Source organism: Coregonus clupeaformis, unplaced genomic scaffold (assembly GCF_020615455.1).
Source record: "Coregonus clupeaformis isolate EN_2021a unplaced genomic scaffold, ASM2061545v1 scaf0228, whole genome shotgun sequence".
NCBI classification, from domain to species: domain Eukaryota; kingdom Metazoa; phylum Chordata; class Actinopteri; order Salmoniformes; family Salmonidae; genus Coregonus; species Coregonus clupeaformis.
In genome coordinates this window covers 81,432-100,255 of record NW_025533683.1, presented here as the reverse complement: position 1 = coordinate 100,255, position 18,824 = coordinate 81,432, and the positions used below count along the sequence as shown (strand labels likewise).

Genomic DNA, 18,824 nt, shown 5'->3' with positions numbered 1-18,824 from the left:
TTGAATATGGTACGGTACATAATGTATAAATAAAGGTATGTTTGTTGTTCAACATTAAAGTTTGTTGTAAAAAAAATAATAATAATACAAGGAGCTGCATGAGACAATATTTTGTTTAGCTTTATACACTGACTTTAGCTAACAACAATTGTTCTGTTGTTTATATATCAAGCTCTGCATCCGTTTACGTCACTGTTGCCATCTACTGAATGTAATAATGTGTGGCCAGCCAGGAGTCATCATGAACAATACAATGACTTATATTATTTAATACAATTCAGTCTTCGGATGAAATGCTCAAACAACCATTGCCACTGCATCCCCTCCCCCATTGCATCAATACATCTCAACACACACAAAAAAAACACCCTAAACCCCTAAAACCCATAGATACATTCCAGTGCCAACATTAACAACCATGATTGTAAGATACTTCTTTTGTGTCATCTAGTCTCCATAGCAGACTGGTTTATAATGGTAACAAAGATCAAATCTTGGAGGACAACTTCAACTTACAGGCTGAATTCAACCAGTAACAACAGCAGTTTTCAACATTTAGCATATGTCCCAAATGGTACATTGCTATTCCCTACATAGTGCACTACTTTTGACCAGGGCCCATAGGACTCTGTTCAAAAGTAGTGCACTATAAAAGGAAAATGGTGCCATTTAGGAAGCACCCTCAGTGTCGCTTCTTCTGAATAAATAACACTCCAGTCTCAACAGTTGTTTAATTGTTGAGTCACATGGTGACATTGACATTGGCTCCAAATATGTAGTCCTCTGGGAGCGTCTCAACAGGGATGGAGCTCAGCTGTTCATCAAGAGAACGTAGTGTCCACAGCTTCTCCAGTTCATACACCTCTCTGGTCTCTGGTAGCATGAAGTGGACCACCATGCTTCCTACTCAGAGGGAAGGAGAGACAGAGCGAGAGAGAGAGACACAGAGAGAGAAAGAGAGAGAGAGAGAGAGAGAGAGAGAGAGAGGAGTAGCAAGTAACAAATTGACATTTTCACATAAATGTAATAACCTTACCTTATTAACCACATATCCAGAGAAAATATATCAGTGTAATATTTGTAGAGACCATCAGTGTGATATTTCAGTAAATTATTCTAATCTACATGCACTATAATCCAGCACCAGGAGCAGATCATCCTACTGCACTATAATACACAGCCAGGAGCAGATCATCCTACAGCACTATAATCCAGCGCCAGGAGCAGATCATCCTACTGCACTATAATACACAGCCAGGAGCAGATCATCCTACAGCACTATAATACACAGCCAGGAGCAGATCATCCTACTGCACTATAATACACAGCCAGGAGCAGATCATCCTACAGCACTATAATCCACAGCCAGGAGCAGATCATTCTACTGCACTATAATCCACAGCCAGGAGCAGATCATCCTACTGCACTATAATCCACAGCCAGGAGCAGATCATCCTACTGCACTATAATCCACAGCCAGGAGCAGATCATTCTACTGCACTATAATACACAGCCAGGAGCAGATCATCCTACTGCACTATAATACACAGCCAGGAGCAGATCATCCTACTGCACTATAATACACAGCCAGGAGCAGATCATCCTACTGCACTATAATACACAGCCAGGAGCAGATCATACTACTGTACTATAATCCACAGCCAGGAGCAGATCATTCTACTGTACTATAATCCACAGCCAGGAGCAGATCATAAAACATACCGAAGTCAACGCACATCCAGTCGTCTGCATCCTTTCCCTCAATCTTCGCATGTGGGTCCCCATCTTTCTTCATATATTTGTACTGCCAAAATATGAAACATGTAGTATTACAACAACACAGTGGTGTCAATGTACATTACATTTGCTGCACAGCTTTGACCAGCAGCACCATTACCCAAATGGTCCAAATGGAGTTGCAAAATTCCAGGTTTCCTACTTATTCCCTTCTGATTCTGCTAATCTTCCTACCAGGATATCCGGAAAACCTGGGAATTTAGGGAAAGTTACCGGAATTTTGCAACCTTACAATTGATCCAATAAATGAATTACCACTTTAATGGCATAGAGCGCCATGGCACGGAGGTGCCTTGGGGAGGACCCGCTGACAACGATGAAGTAGTCTGTGTACTTGATGTCCTCAGGCACCTTGATGACACAGATGTCTGCTGCATTCTCCTGGCGGAGAAGGGACACCAACACGTCGATGTTAAAGTCCTCCTGAGGGTTTCCTGCAGCAAGGAGAGAGGGAGGATCATCACATTAAACAGTCATTCAGTGTGTTCATACGTCATACACTAGCCTGGGTGCCAGTCTGGTTGTGACATCATTCCAGCTCCCTGTCACTCAATGTCATACCAAGCATGTTCGAGTGACAAGGAGTTGGCATGATGGCACCAACAGACTGGCACCCAGGTTAGGCATACCCTATACTTAGCTGTAGTTTAAATCCCTGTAATATGGATATCTTCCATATGGGTGTATATATTGTGGAGGTGAGTAAACTCAGCCAGCTAACCCCTATATGAAGCTTTAGAATTGGTCTACAGAAAAGTGCCATGCACAGCCCTGCCCTTCCGAAAAGAAAAAATACATAATGAACTTTAACATGAAGAGGCAGGTACGGTGCTTAGCTAGATCAGATAGTATGCCTTTGTAATTGCATTAGGTGCCTTATATCTATGTAACGTTACTCACACTACTAGCTAACTAACTTAGTTGTCTGATTTATTCAATTTTAGCTCTACTTACTTTGACTTGAGTCACTCTCCATCTCATATGCATCTTGTTGTGCCAGAAGCCTGCCAGGGCTGTTCAACTTTGAAACATTCTCTTCACTATGTAAATCGGCGTAATATCTTTTAATACCGTTGTGAAATTCAGAGAGATGTGGATGCAATTGCTGAGAGGCAAGACAAGTGTAACGTGGATACAAAAACCCTGTGCTGCGCCGCGCTTTTGAAATTAAACACGTACCTCTAACGACACCGGTATACCCTCGAAGAACATTATGTGAAAGTATCTGAGAGAGAAATTGCCTAGAACAATTTAGTACACACATGATTTAGCGATCGTGTCATTGCATTCAACACGCATGTGTTTTTGGTTTGTTTTTCCAAGGACTGTCTAGAAACAGGAAATGTTTCTGATTCCAGGACTCTGATTGGTTCAGGTGGTTTCTTCGCTGTTTACGCCTCATTCCGTACAGTACCCCTCCTGGATGCGCTTTATCACCGCTTAGTGTACAGGAGTGAGACTTTGTGAAGTAGCAAATCAAAGACAGCCAAAGACTATTGCTCGTTTTAGCTATGAAAATGACATTTTTATATTTAATCGCTCTAAACCCATACAGTCAACTGCTTATAAGGGTTTCAGAATGTATCCATATTTATGAAATTATGTGTTACTGTTCTTGGTTTCATCATAGTATCACCACCCAGCAAATATTCTTCAAATATTTTAACCACCATTCTAGGCAGTAAGAGACAAACAGTTTGTGCATTTCAGTGAGATAATTTATTTTCCACTGTCATTATCATGAAATCAGAGTGAAAAAATATAAAATATTACTTTCAGTACCAACAATTTACCAAAAGTAAGATTGTGACTGTATAAAAATGAGTTATCAATGCCCCTGACCTGAAAAGGCCCACATGGATATATAACTCAGTGAGTCATGTTATTACTCAGCTTAGATTTGGTCTCTGTACACAGCATCAGCAAATCAATATTGGTTTTAATCCAGCAGCTACCAGACAATGGTACTGTCCAAAATTGTACCCTATTTCCCATTGGGCTCTGGTCAAAAGTAGTGCACTATATAGGGAATAGGGTGCCATTTGGGAAGCACATCCAATCTCTCTGACTGAGGATGCAGGCCAGCTCACCCCCACCATAACCCCTAGGCATTTTCATTGTAATTGTTGCTGTGAAAATGAACGGTCCAAAGTAAAGTTATTGTTGTACCCGTGTGGTGTGTGTGGTGCATAGTGGATGACTGCATCCCAAATGGCACCCATAGGGCTCTGGTCAAAAGTAGTGCACTATATAGGGAATAGGGTGCCATTTGGGATGAAGCACATGTCTTTCCCTTCTCCCCAAAGGATTTCAGGCTTGGGTTGTCACTCTTCGGACTGGGCATTGTCTGAGTCAAGGATCACGTTGAGCCTCAGGCCCACTGGAATGTGGTCGGTGAGGCCAGCAAGCTGGGTCACAAAGGTGAACTCCTCGATTTCCTACAGGGCAAAGAAAGACAGGAGAAAAGGTTGCAATCAAAACAGAATGAATAGGCACACATTTTGTTGTGATGACTGCAGCCAGACACATTTCCTAGAACACATCCTCGTGGTGTTCCAAGCTATCATTTCAATAATACAGGTGGAAGTCAAGAGTGGGGAGAGGAGAACATGAAGGAAGTGGACTCTTCTATACAGCTAAATGAGAATGCAGGTATCTGATAGCTAGCTCATGTTAGCTAACCTAGCTAGCTAACCAGAGAGGGGGAAATGTATGGAAACACGTACAGTTTGGCAGTGCTTGGAGATGGAGCTCTCTCTGTAGAGGATGTAGTCAATGCGGCGCCCCACCCAGGGCTGACCCAACTCAGGGTAGACCAGGGGACAGCCGTCCAGGGCCACAGGAGAGGAGATGTACTGCTTCCTCACCTCCTCTCTCTCCAGGGTCCTACAGAGACAGAGATGGGATCAGAGGAACTTAGCACATGTCCCAAATGACACCTTATTCACTATGTGGTGTAGTGCACTACCTTGTTTTGACCAGGGCCCATTGACTACATTCAGTAAATGCAGTCTGAGGGATAGCATACCTTTGAAGATTCTCTGGGGTCCTTACATCCTCATGATACAGAGTAGGCTGTTCCAGCAAAGTGCCTGAACAATATAACATAACAAAACATGTTATTGTCTGTTTCCACAGAAATGTGCCTTGGTTAAAAAAAAACTAAACTCCTTACAAGACATAAAACAACAGACAATATACTTCAACGTGGGCTGGGGATTGTACAGGGGACTGACTATACAAGTGGTTAAAAACATTATATTCATGTCACATAAATGAGCACATCAAGAAATAGTGCAACAGTCCAACTCACCAATGACCCAGGGCTTCTCCTGGCCAGGCCCGACCCGGCAGGGGTCTCTGTACTCCTCAAACAGACTGTGCTTCTGTTCTAGACTGTCATCTGGACAGTCCAAGGACAAAACACACAAAAACATGGAACAATGTTGAAACCTGTTTCATGACATCAAGCCCACACAGATACCCATCTATACAATTTTGACCAGGCACTTGTAAACATTGTTTCTCAAAACAAACTGCATGCAGAGCCAATGTACTCTACATGTAAACAGAAATGTGTCCAAAAACGACACCCTATTCCCTATATAGCGTACTACTTTTAACCAAGGCCCATAGGGCTCTCACTAAAGTTAGTGCACTGTGGAGAATAGGGTGTCATTTGGGATGCAGACGTACCAGGTGAGCAGTTGTCGAAGTTGAAATCCCCAGAAAGCATGTCAAACACGACCACCTCATCAGGCTTGCTATTGGTGGCCTGGAACTCCTGGATCCACTTGGTGATCATGTTGAGCTGCTCACAGCGGATCTCCCCTTCACCTGCTCAGCAAAATCATAGCACAGGACACACAGGGAACAGTTATCTCAACGTGTGATAAAACACTATTGACCCCATTACAATACAAGAAAAGAGAGACTGGTGCTGAACAGACAATGTCTGCCTCCCAAATCAAAATCAAATCAAATCAAAGTTTATTGGTCACGTACACAGTTTAGCAGATGTTATAGATGGTGCAGCGACATGCTTGTGTTACTAGCTCCTAACAGGGCAGTAAAATGTCAAACAAGTACTCAAATAATGGAAAACTAGAAACAAATCAACAATTTTAGAAGAAATCCAATTAACAACTGTCGGATTCTGTCTTGAAATATAATTATTCCTGTCATCATATTATACCTTATTGAGTAATTTACATGTACAGTGGGGAAAAAAAGTATTTAGTCAGCCACCAATTGTGCAAGTTCTGCCACTTAAAAAGATGAGAGAGGCCTGTAATTTTCATCATAGGTACACGTCAACTATGACAGACAAAATGAGAAAAAAATTCCAGAAATTCACATTGTAGGATTTTTAATGAATTTATTTGCAAATTATGGTGGAAAATAAGTATTTGGTCAATAACAAAAGTTTCTCAATACTTTGTTATATACCCTTTGTTGGCAATGACACAGGTCAAACGTTTTCTGTAAGTCTTCACAAGGTTTTCACACACTGTTGCTGGTATTTTGGCCCATTCCTCCATGCAGATCTCCTCTAGAGCAGTGATGTTTTGGGGCTGTCGCTGGGAAACACGGACTTTCAACTCCCTCCAAAGATTTTCTATGGGGTTGAGATCTGGAGACTGGCTAGGCCACTCCAGGACCTTGAAATGCTTCTTACGAAGCCACTCCTTTGTTGCCCGGGCGGTGTGTTTGAGATCATTGTCATGCTGAAAGACCCAGTCACGTTTCATCTTCAATGCCCTTGCTGATGGAAGGAGGTTTTCACTCAAAATCTCACGATACATGGCCCCATTCATTCTTTCCTTTACACGGATCAGTCGTCCTGGTCCCTTTGCAGAAAGACAGCCCCAAAGCATGATGTTTCCACCCCCATGCTTCACAGTAGGTATGGTGTTCTTTGGATGCAACTCAGCATTCTTTGTCCTCCAAACACGACGAGTTGAGTTTTTACCAAAAAGTTCTATTTTGGTTTAATCTGACCATATGACATTCTCCCAATCCTCTTCTGGATCATCCAAATGCACTCTAGCAAACTTCAGATGGGCCTGCACTGTACTGGCTTAAGCAGGGGGACACGTCTTGCACTGCAGGATTTGAGTCCCTGGCGGCGTAGTGTGTTACTGATGGTAGGCTTTGTTACTTTGGTCCCAGCTCTCTGCAGGTCATTCACTAGGTCCCCCCGTGTGGTTCTGGGATTTTTGCTCACCGTTCTTGTGATCATTTTGACCCCACGGGGTGAGATCTTGCGTGGAGCCCCAGATCAAGGGAGATTATCAGTGGTCTTGTATGTCTTCCATTTCCTAATAATTGCTCCCACAGTTGATTTCTTCAAACCAAGCTGCTTACCTATTGCAGATTCAGTCTTCCCAGCTTGGTGCAGGTCTACAATTTTGTTTCTGGTGCCCTTTGACAGCTCTTTGGTCTTGGCCACAGTGGAGTTTGGAGTGTGACTGTTTGAGGTTGTGGACAGGTGTCTTTTATACTGATAACAAGTTCAAACAGGTGCCATTTATACAGGTAACGAGTGGAGGACAGAGGAGCCTCTTAAAGAAGAAGTTACAGGTCTGTGAGAGCCAGAAATCTTGCTTGTTTGTAGGTGACCAAATACTTATTTTCCACCATAATTTGCAAATAAATTCATTAAAAGTCCTACAATGTGATTTTCTGGAAAAAAAAATCTCAATTTGTCTGTCATAGTTGACGTGTACCTATGATGAAAATTACAGGCCTCTCTCATCTTTTTAAGTGGGAGAACTTGCACAATTGGTGGCTGACTAAATACTTTTTTTCCCCACTGTATAAGAACTGTATATGTTAGGGGTCAATGAAGGGTGAATAGGAACTTTGTTAGTGGAAAGTTAAAGAATGAGACGATGGGAAGTGCAGAAAGCTTCTGTCTATTCAAACATGTTATTGCTGAATATTAATATTTCTAAGGAAGGAGGTACAGAGCAACAGTCTAGTCCCAGTTCCTGATAAGGTAGGCCAGTTGCTGTGGAACTAGGACCAGGAGGGATGTGGAACTCAACTCAATAAGGTCAACAGTTGAAGAGAGAAGAAACCTCTGGGAGGGGGGCCAGAGGGGCCCACCCCGAAGACTACCTAACTACAGTCCTATCTCACACACACTTCCACGCTCCAATGAAGGTTCTAGACTCATGCAGGGCCATGACAACACCAGTAAGAGGAACATACTTAGTTCCTGCCTAGCAACAGAGAAGGATTGTTTATCTTAGTTATACAAGGAGTTGCCTCCTAGTCAGAAGGTATAGATATGTGCTTGTATGTTGTGCTTGCAGCTGAGGCACCCAGTGGATTGAACAAACGTGGCTTGAGCTTTTTCTAGTCGTCCGTTTGAATTTTTACTCAGTTTTTACGTTCTCACAACCAAATAATTCTGAATCATGAAAACAAATGCAATCTGTGCGTATATACAGCAAAAATATATACTAAGAATGATATGCACATCAGTAGATATTATAGTTAGCTATGTCAAGAATCAAGTATATACAGTGCATTCGGAAAGTATTCAGACCCCTTGACTTTTTCCACGTTTTGTTAAGTTTCAGCCTTATTCTAAAATTGATTAAATTATTTATTTTACACACAATACCCCATAATCACAAAGCAAAAACAGGTTTAGACATTTTTGCAAATTCATTAAAAATAAAAAACAGAAATACCTTATTTACATAAGTATTCAGACCCTTTGCTATGAGACTCGAAATTGAGCTCAGGTGCATCCTGTTTCCATTGATCATCCTTGAGCTGTTTCTACAACTTGATTGGAGTCCACCTGTGGTAAATTAAATTGATTGGACATGATTTGGAAAGGCACACACCTGTCTATATAAAGGTCCCAGAGTTGACAGTGCATGTCAGAGCAAAAACCAAGCCATGAGGTCGAAGGAATTGTCCGTAGAGCTCGGAGACAGGATTGTGTCAAGGCACAGATCTGGGGAAGGGTACAAAAACATTTCTGCAGCATTGAAGGTCCCCAAGAACACAGTGGCCTCCATCATTCTTAAATGGAAGAAGTTTGGAACCGCCAAGACTCTTCCTAGGGCTGGCCGCCCGACCAAACTGAGCAATCGGGGGAGAAGGGCCTTGGTCAGGTAGGTGACCAAGAACCCGATGGTCACTCTGACAGAGCTACATAGTTCCTCTGTGGAGATGGGAGAACCTTCCAGAAGGACAACCATCTCTGCAGCACTCCACCAATCAGGCCTTTATGGTAGAGTGGCCAGACGGAAGCCACTCCTCAGTAAAAGGCACATGACAGCCCGCTTGGAGTTTGCCAAAAAGGCACCTAAAGGACTCTCAGACCATGTGAAACAAGGTTCTCTGGTCTGATGAAACCAAGACTTGTACTCTTTGGGCACAATGCCAAGTGTCATGTTTGGAGGAATCCTGGCACCATCCCTACGGTGAAGCATGGTGGTAGAGCATGCTGTAGGAATGTTTTTCAGCTGCAGGGAGACTAGTCAGGATCGAGGGAAAGATGAACGGAGCAAAGTGCTGAGAGATCCTTGATGAAAACCTGCTCCAGAGCGCTCAGGACCTCAGACTGGGGTGAAAGTTCACCTTCCAACAGGACAACGACCCTATGCACACAGCCAAGACAACGCAGGAGTGGCTTCGGGACAAGTCTCTGAATGTCCTTGAGTGGCCCAGCCAGAGCCCCGACTTGAACCCGATTGAACATCTTTGGAGAGACCTGAACATAGCTGTGAAGCAACGCTCCCCATCCAACCTGACAGAGCATGAGAGGATCTGCAGAGAAGAATGGGAGAAACTCCCCAAATACATTTATATTACATTTTAGTCATTTAGCAGACGCTCTTATCCAGAGCAATTTACAGTTAGTGAGTGCATACATTTTCATACTGGCCCGCGTGAGAAACGAACCCAGAACCCTGGCGTTGCAAGCACCATGCGCTACCAACTGAGCTACAGGGGACTACATTTTGCCAAGCTTGTAGCGTCATACCCAAGAAGACTCGAGGCTGTAATCGCTGTCAAAGGTGCTTCAACAAAGTACTTAGTAAAGGGTCTGAATAATTATGTAAATGTGATCTGTTTTTTTATTTGTAATACATTTGCAACTTTTTCTAAAAACCTGTTTTTGCTTTGTCATTATGGGGTATTGTGTGTAGATTGATGAGGGGAAAAAACAATTTAATCCATTTTTAGAATAAGGCTGTAACGTAACAAAATGTGGAAAAAGTCAAGGGGTCTGAATAATTTCTGAAAGCACTGAACTACAGCAGTAGATACCAATATATAAAGAATCCAGTATATAAATGTGGTGTGCATAAACAGTGTAACTACAATGTAGTAGCTACATTATAATGAGCTGTGAAAAGTAGTGCTGTAAATAGAGAATAAGGTGCCATTTTGAATGAAGTAAAAAATGAATGAAGATGACTTGCCTTCAGGTGCATGGAGGTGTGTGCAGTTAAAATATCCAACCAGCTTCTTCTCTTTCTGATTCTGGCCAACTAGCACCTGGGAACACCCACAAACCATTACTTCACCTACGACTAAAAGGGAGTGGCTATTATCAATACAATAACTGACAACAGTAACACAATACAGTAGGAGCGTTAATGGCAACAAGATATTACATTACATTTACATTTTAGTCATTTAACAGACGCTCTCCAGTCAGTGCATTCAACTAAGGTTAGCAGGAAAAAAACTAACACATATCACAGTTATTATAAGCAGAAAAAAAACACAAAGTGCAGGTGAGAAAGACAAGAGCTATAATGACAGTGAGTGGCATAGAATTACAAATTAGAACTGGATTTCTCCTTAATTTAATCAAAATGGCTGCCATTATCAGCCCATTCTAGAATTCTGAGGGTCTTTGACCTCATCCCCTCTAGTAATGTAATAGGATCTCTGTGATGAGTGGTACCTTGGCAGAGAGCAGGCCTTTAGCAGCCAGGGCATCCTCCCCCCGGCCATTAGGGAAACAGTGGTACTGGGCCTCCAGCACTGGGTAACGGCTGGCCAGGAACAGGCCGCTGTTGAAGAACTTGAAGGAGGAGCAGCTGCCGGGAGGCTGCCAGGCGTACACCCCTACATCATACAGTATGTGGTTGAACAGGGGCCCCAGGGTGTTGGTCAGCTTCAGAGCTGCCCTCTTATCAAACACCTCCTCCAGACACAGGATGTCCACGTTGGCCGGGAAGAGAGAGGACACCTCCCAGGGCACGTCGTCTTGCCCAGCCTGGCCGCGCTGGGCGACCCCCTGAGTGTGTAGAGCCCGCGGAGGGTTCCTGTGGCCCTTCCGGCCCTGCTGGTTGGAGTTCTGGTTGGTGTTGATGACAGGGGCAGGAGAAGGGGAAGGGTCCTCGGTGTCGTCACAGGGCACGTACACCACACAGTTTGAGTCACTGGGCTTGGGGGGCGTCGTTGTTGTTGGGACTGCTCCGTCAGCTTGGTCCTCGTCTGAATGGGCCTTCACAGTAGGAGGAGCCTGGGGTGGTGGCTGGAAGGCTGGGTCTGTAGCACCGTATGAGACAGGGCTGGTGGTGGAGGGGCCAGGGAGCAGGCTACTGGAGGGGCTGAGGGTGCCACAGCTGCTGGGGGAGTCCACGAAGATGCGGATGTGTGGCCGGTTCACACCCTGCACGATGCTCCGGCCGATGGCGGTGGCACGGCGCTGCGTGTGCCCCAGGTTGTTGAAGCGTGCAATGCCGTCTGGCAACAGACACAGGTTGGCAGTGGCAAAGCCAAAAGTGGCCTTGTTGGCCCCTGCCTCAAAGCCCAGGTTCCTCTCCCCCTCATCGGCTGGTGCTGGCCTTGACGGGGGCTCCTGGTGGTAGGAGAAGGGCCTGCGGGCGGCTTGGAGGGGAGCCCAGAGCAGGAACCCCAGGAAGGCCAGGGGAGCCGTGACCAGGAAGAGGGCGAGGAAGAGGATGAAGCCGAAGAAGACCTTGAGAGGGTGGAGATAACACTCCTGCTCGTGTCGCTGGGTGCGTTCCAGGCTGGTGGACATGCAGACGGCAATGAGGCGGTCCAGGAACCAGAAGCAGGGCAGGATGAGGCCCCAGCCCACTGCATGGAGGCCCTCCACAAAGCAGTTGGGGAATGGGGACTCCCGCAGAACCATGCCTCCCTCCTTCAGTCACCTCTGGACACAAATAGGGAGAGCAGGCATCAGGGCTCCCAGCTGCTCACCTCACTCTGGTTATTCACCATCTGACTGACACTCTGGAATCTACTGGAAGTAAACGCAGAACACAACACACAGACAGGACATGTAGAGGGTGTTTTCTGACCTTTCCTGGCTCGACTAGTGAGGTAAATCAATAGTGCTTGCCAGTGAGTGGTTTTCAGGGAAATGACTCCCGTTCAGGAAACCAGGATCAACCCAAGTGGGCTGGGCGACAGCTGGTGCGTCATGGTGCACGCGATCAATTGGAGTAGAAAGGCAGATTACATTGGTTTACTGAGCTGCGCGCACATGAAGGGCTGGGTTGGTGGATAGACAGACATACATTGTTGCAAAGGAGGGAAAGAGGAGAAGAATATACGGGTATTTTACCCAAACTACTGTTAATCCAGACGTCACCATTTGCACGAATTCACTAATCGCTATAGCGACAGATGTGTACTATTGATACTACTAGGGTCGGTCCAACGTTCAAAATTGTCCACAGGCTCCAGAAATCCCCACACCTTCCTACAATGACGCCACCCGTCCTGAGTGGACTCATTTCTGCTGACACTGTCATGCCAATCAACATTAGTCATTAATGATAATGTGATATCGATAGCTTCTCAAGTTTTTGTAGTGTGTGCTTGTTACTTTAAAATGATCGACTCGCTCCAAATGCTGTTCTCACAACTGACGCGACTTGGTTAGCTAGCTAGCCGGCTAACATGGAGTACTACCTGGCTAATTCAACCAGTTTGAAAGTGTTCACTAATTTGGGCTAGGTAGCAGGTGCTCACATGCACAATGTATCATTCACGAACAAGCCAATTTCGTATTACTCATTTATATAGCCACACGTTCGTGGACGAATGTTAGCTACTAGCTAGCTAAGATAGGTGATCTAGTTAGGCAGCTGTAGCTATCTGGTTAGCTAGCTAGCTAGGTTAGCTAACATGAGCTAGGCACCTGCATTCTTACCTGTCTGCATAGAAGAGTCCACTTCCTTCATAAAATGTGAATTTATCCGTCTAAATACATGTAACAGTAGCTACAGCTAAGTTGGCCTTGTCATGCCGTGGATATTTTTCATTCAATATTCTTGTATAAAATAGAATACAAGGATTTCCAGCGACCGGTGTACGACTTGTCCCGCGCGGGGAGTAGCCAACTCTAGTCTAGACAGTTTGCGTAATTGTTCCCTTGCTGGGCATGCACGCTGCTTATTTCCCACCGTTTGAGTTCTCGTCTGAAGTGACAAGTGAGGTGAACGTATTGAAAGGCAACTATACTGAACAAAAATATAACTGCAACAATTTCAAAGATTTTACTGAGTTACAGTTCATATAAGGAAATCAGTCAACTGAAATAAATTCATTAGACCCTCCCTAATCTACGGATTTCACAAGACTGGGCAGGGGCGCAGCTATGGATGGGCCTTGGACGGCATAGGCCCACCCAATTGGCAGCCAGGCCCACCCAATTGGCAGCCAGGCCCACCCACTGGGGAGCCAGGCCCAGCCAATCAGAATGAGTTTTTCCCCACAAAAGGGCTTTATTACAGACAGAAATACTCCTCAGCACCCCATCCCCACCCCCATGTCCACAATCCTGCAGGTGAAGAAACTGAATGTGGAGGTCCTGGGCTGGCGTGGTTACACATGGTCTGAGGTCGTGAGGCCGGTTGGATGTGCTGGCAAATTCTCTAAAATGACGTTGGTGGTAGTTTATGGTAGAGAAATTAACATTCAATTCTCTGGCAACAGCTCTGGTGGACATTCCTGCAGTCAGCATGCCAACTGCACGCTCCCTCAAAACTGGAGACATCTGTGGCATTGTTGTGTGACAAAACTGCTCATTTTAAAGTGGCCTTTTATTGTCCCCAGCACAAGGTGCACATGTGTAGGGCCTCCTGTAGCTCAGTTGGTAGAGCATGGTGCTTGCAACACCAGGGTTGTGGGTTTGATTCCCACGGGGGGCCAGTATGAAAAATGTATGCACTCACTAACTGTAAGTCGCTCTGGATAAGAGCATCTGCTAAATGACTAAAATGTAAAATGTAAATGTAATGTAATGATCATGCTGTTTAATCAGCTTCTTGAAATGCCACACCTGTCAGGTGGATGCATTATCTAGGCAAAGGATAAATGCTCACTAACAGGGATGTAAACAATTTTGTGCACAAAAGTTGAGAGAAATAAGCTTTTTGTGTGTATGGAAAATTTCGGGGATTTTTTATTTCAGCTCATGAGACCAACACTTTACATGTTGTGTTAACATTTTGTTCGGTGTATATGAAAATGAGCATACTTAAACATAGGCTGCTTTTTCTTTGTTGAAATGCTTCTTTTTTTTTGGCCCAATGAGCCCTGGAAGTATTTATTCTGTCCATGTTTCCCATGTCTGTCATTTCAATATGGAAATATAATGTCAGGTAACTCACAAAACCACCCTCAGTGCAACCAACCAACAAACCAAGTGAACGGAAAATATTAATTTAAAAAAATACTCCCCCTTTGTAGGCTAAACAAGGAAATGGTCCAATGCAGGAGATGCAGACCTGTCCTGTCTGAATGAGTCCCTGTGGAGGGTGTGTGAAGTTTGTATGAGAGAGCACTTGTCTCCAAAGCAATACAAGCGTAGACACTTTAAGAGTTGAGTTCGAGTCATTTGTTTATAGTGTAAAAGCTTGACTCTCCACAGACGACTGCTCTGCTGTGGAGGGAGGTGGTCTGTGTGGCGGTCCCAGTCTAGCTTTGGTCCTAAACGTTTATAAAAGGCTCAGCGTCAGCAAGCTGCACGTAACGCCCTGGACAAGAGCTAGTCCCAGCCCGTCTACCAGAGGAAGAGGGGCTTGCCGTCCTGCCTGGCCATGAAAGAGAGGCAGCTGAACAGCAGCAGGAGATCCTTCAGCAGCTTGGAGGGGGCTGCGTTGATCACTACTCTCCTCAGGAAGTCCGGGCTGTTTAGATTAGATTGTTGTTTATTGTCCTACAAGAGGAAAATCCTACCACAGCTCACACATTACATACATAAACCACACATTACATACATAAACCACACATTACATATATAAACCACACATTACATACATAAACCACACATTACATATATAAACCACACATTACATTCATAAACCACACATTACATACATAAACCACATTGTAACATGGCAGGAAACAAACAACAGTAAATAGTCCCATAAAGTCCTAGTACTTCACCCCGCCACACCTGCACATATAGGAGGAAGCTTCATAGAATTGTTAATGAATCATCATGGTGATATCCCCCCGCAGGGATGAAACTCCTCCCGAAGCATGCAGTACGGCATTTACAGTAATTGTCCGATACCTCCGACCTGATGGCAGGAAAGGTGTGCTGTGACACCACAGCCGAGCTTGTACCCTGAAGCTTCATCATCACCTGTTGTATCCCAGCTCCTGAGTGCTGTAGGAGTCAGGCCTCTGCCTCAGGATGCCATAGGTGTTGATGATGAACTCTGTGAAGGGGGGGTGGAGAGTCATACTATAGCCTAGATGGTTCAGCCTGGCCATCAGCTCAGAGTGACGCTGGGACAGCTGCAGCCGATAGCCCTCGTCCACCTTCCCTGTCAGAGGGTGTGTGGACACCTGAGGAAATGAGGGGGGAGGGGGTCAAGGCTTTGGTTTGAGTGAAACACAGAATGTGAGTCCCAAATGGCACCCTATTTCCTATATAGTGCACTACTTTTGACCAGGGCCCATATAGGGCTCATTTGGAATAGGGTGCCATTTGGGATGCAACCGCAGTCAAAAGTAGTGCACTATATAGGTTAGAGGATGCCATAAGGGACGCAGTCACAGTCTCATGGGAGTGGGATTAGCCTGTAGAGTTTCTAATTCAGTTATACTGTACATGCCATTATCCAACTCTCTTACACATTTGTTAAGAACAGATTTGCAATTAACTTCTTAGGAAATGGAAAACCATTTTGACGTGGGAAGAAACCAGTTTGGAGGCTTTGAATTCCATCTATGTGTGAATCACTGAAATGAATACATGGCACCCCACCACACCCTGTTGTTAAACTAGCCTATTATCCCTTAGCAGCCAGAAGGAAGGAATATGGTGTTAAACTAGCCTATTATCCCTTAGCAGACAGAAGGAAGGAATATGGTGTTAAACTAGCCTATTATCCCTTAGCAGCCAGAAGGAAGGAATATGGTGTTAAACTAGCCTATTATCCCTTAGCAGCCAGAAGGAAGGAATATGGTGTTAAACTAGCCTATTATCCCTTAGCAGACAGAAGGAAGGAATATGGTGTTAAACTAGCCTATTATCCCTTAGCAGACAGAAGGAAGGAATATGGTGTTAAACTAGCCTATTATCCCTTAGCAGTGTCATGGATTCTGCCGAGGCTGCCCCTCCTCCTTGCTTGGGCAGGCTTCGGCGTTCGTCGTCACCGGAATACTAGCTACTGCTGATCTATGTTCTATGTTTCTATGTTCTACCTGTTGTTGTCTGATTGTCACACACCTGTTTCCCATCGCGTAATTACTCCTTCCCTATTTAACCCGGTGGCTCCCATTGTGTTTTGTGCGTGTTTGTTATTTCGTTTCGTGTGTCGTTTGGTGAGCGGGTTTGCTCCTCCCTGTGTGGAGGTACTTTGTATTTGTTTCTTTACTTGTTAGTAAAGTACGTTTTCTTTGAGTTCTGAGTCCTGTGCCTGACTTCGACCCACCGCATTACACTGACACTCGTGACAAGCAGACAGAAGGAAGGAATATGGTGTTAAACGTTCTTATTATTCAAAAACTGGAATATCAGCCTTTTGTGTAAAGGACCACAGATGCAGATCCACACACACCGTTCCCACCTGAATGATCTTGTCTCGTATATTGAGCACAGTAAACCCATAGAGTCTGGTCTGGCCCTGGAACACATAGGACAGGATCCTTCGATCCAGCTGGAAGGCTATCTCCCCCACCAACCGTTCTGGATCTGAACAATAACATAAACACCATTACAACACCAACCTCTGAATCTGCATGGATTAGTTCCAATAGATCACATTACACCAACATAAACATGAATCCACAGGTAGTTTAACAAAATGTTCCTATTCTAAACAAAATATAACATCCCAAATGGCACCCTGTTTCCTATATAGTGCACTCCTTTTGACCAGAGCCCTATGGGCCCTAGTCAAAAGTTATGCACTATATAGGCTGCAATTTGGGACACAGCCAATAGGTTTGAATAAATATTTTTATATTCTGCTATTACAATATTGTCATAATCAGCTCAGTTGATACAAAATGGGGATTCCATTTCTGACTAACATATCTCTAAGGATCATGCCCAAAGTTGTGATAAGCAAACGACCATTTCACACACCTTTCACCTTCTGAGACATGACGTAAGAATAGCTTGCAGTCTCTTCATGTTCTCGTGGGTCTGTGCACATGCAGCGCTTGGTGTAAGACTCCAGGTTAATCGGGGAAGATGTTCTGTGAGGATGTTTGGACGATTGATGCAGCTCATGTTTGAATCTGTCCTCATCCACGGTGTCTTGCCACTGAATAGTTGTGTTCCTGCCTGGGGGTAGGAAATTCTAATCAGAATCAATTATAAATGCAAAAAGGGTGACAAATTGAGACAAAACGAGACCTGGCAAAAATAATAAGCAAATATATGTAGATGTTCTCCCCCTTTGACCACATCCTCCCTCCGCTCACCTCACTCAAGCCATGGGTTGCTTAGACGTCGCATGCATCAACCAATGGTTGCCTGCCACGTCATCGACTGCCAGATTGTTATAACATATGGTTAGCCGATAGGTAAAATACATATACAGGCGTTTTAAGATCTGGCAACGTCTAAGCAATTGAACGGGACCATTAACATTCTCAACCTTCAGTCTCTTGACAGTAGATCAACTAATGCACTTAACGTTGTTTTTAAATTGCTTGTTTTTTGTTGTTGCTTTACATCACTTTGAGATTTCTTTATGTAATGAATAGAGCTATATAATAAATTGAATAAATTATTTACATTTTAGTCATTTAGCAGACTTACAGGAGTAATTAGGGTTAAGTGCCTTGCTCAGGGGCACAGACAGATTTTTCACCTAGTCGGCTTAGGGATTCAAACCAGCATCCTTTCGGTTACTGGCCCTAAGCGCTTAACCACCAGGCTACCTGCCACCCCTATTATTATTATTATATGTCCAAGATCTTAGCTGGTGCTGTTGCTAGGACCTGCATGGCAGTACTGACTTGCAGAGTTGGGATTCATTCCATTTCAATTCACGATGTATACTGAAATTCCAAATCCAATTCTCCAATTCCAATTTTCTTCAATGCCTTTCTAACCCTGCCGATGAACGCGAACTGTACTGACGTGTCACGTGTCTTGGATGCCCTCTAGTGGCAAAGAGCGACACACTCACCACCATCACCCACACAGGAGATGGAGATTGCAATGCGTAAACGATACTTGAACAGTTACCTGTCGATTCCCTGACAGTGTCGCTGGTTAGAGTGGAGGTTTGAAGCTTAGACTTCAGATCAAAGTTTTCCTTCATCAGGCCAAGCATTATTTTCAGGTCGTCATTCTCGTGCCGCAGTTTCTCATTCTCCAAGCGCAATGACGCACCGCCCCCCTCGGTATTCATATCCATCCAGACACTTCTCCGTCTCCAAGCGCCTACTTCAGGCGTTCAGACAGTTGAGGCACAACCCGACAGTTTGCAGACCCTTTCCGTCTGTGCTATAAATCAAATCTTCAAATGAAATAGGTTGTTATCAATAGCATCACAATAGGGTGTCAGAACGTTCGATTTAACTTGACACCGTTA

At 44.5% G+C, this 18,824-nt stretch overlaps 3 protein-coding genes across 6 annotated transcripts; all 3 read right to left on the bottom strand.

Annotated features, from left to right (window-relative positions):
- Window positions 1-95: 95 nt before the first annotated feature.
- LOC121558169 (mitochondrial assembly of ribosomal large subunit protein 1) lies at window positions 96-3,146 on the bottom strand. Its single transcript, XM_041871651.2, has 4 exons — window positions 2,752-3,146; window positions 2,053-2,231; window positions 1,723-1,804; window positions 96-903 (listed from the first exon to the last, which is right to left on the bottom strand). The coding sequence occupies exons 1-4, from the start codon at window positions 3,059-3,061 to the stop codon at window positions 743-745; spliced, it is 732 nt and encodes a 243-aa protein (XP_041727585.1). The 5' UTR covers window positions 3,062-3,146; the 3' UTR covers window positions 96-742.
- A 195-nt stretch (window positions 3,147-3,341) lies between these two features.
- Window positions 3,342-13,307, bottom strand: LOC121558168 (sphingomyelin phosphodiesterase 5). Of its 4 annotated transcripts, none has more exons than XM_041871647.2 (8): window positions 12,968-13,307; window positions 10,742-12,052; window positions 10,251-10,326; window positions 5,494-5,634; window positions 5,111-5,200; window positions 4,826-4,889; window positions 4,524-4,683; window positions 3,342-4,235 (listed from the first exon to the last, which is right to left on the bottom strand). In XM_041871647.2, the coding sequence occupies exons 2-8, from the start codon at window positions 11,939-11,941 to the stop codon at window positions 4,122-4,124; spliced, it is 1,845 nt and encodes a 614-aa protein (XP_041727581.1). In that variant the 5' UTR covers window positions 11,942-12,052; window positions 12,968-13,307; the 3' UTR covers window positions 3,342-4,121. The 4 variants fall into 4 exon arrangements, with proteins under 4 accessions (XP_041727581.1, XP_041727580.1, XP_041727583.1 ...); XM_041871646.2 differs by having other exon boundaries at window positions 10,742-12,049; XM_041871649.2 differs by having other exon boundaries at window positions 10,742-11,962.
- Window positions 13,308-14,641: 1,334 nt separating this feature from the next.
- On the bottom strand, window positions 14,642-18,717 carry LOC121558179 (speriolin-like protein). The gene is made up of 5 exons (XM_041871669.1): window positions 18,476-18,717; window positions 17,363-17,563; window positions 16,842-16,966; window positions 15,410-15,615; window positions 14,642-14,948 (listed from the first exon to the last, which is right to left on the bottom strand). The coding sequence occupies exons 1-5, from the start codon at window positions 18,645-18,647 to the stop codon at window positions 14,822-14,824; spliced, it is 831 nt and encodes a 276-aa protein (XP_041727603.1). The 5' UTR covers window positions 18,648-18,717; the 3' UTR covers window positions 14,642-14,821.
- Window positions 18,718-18,824: the final 107 nt, after the last annotated feature.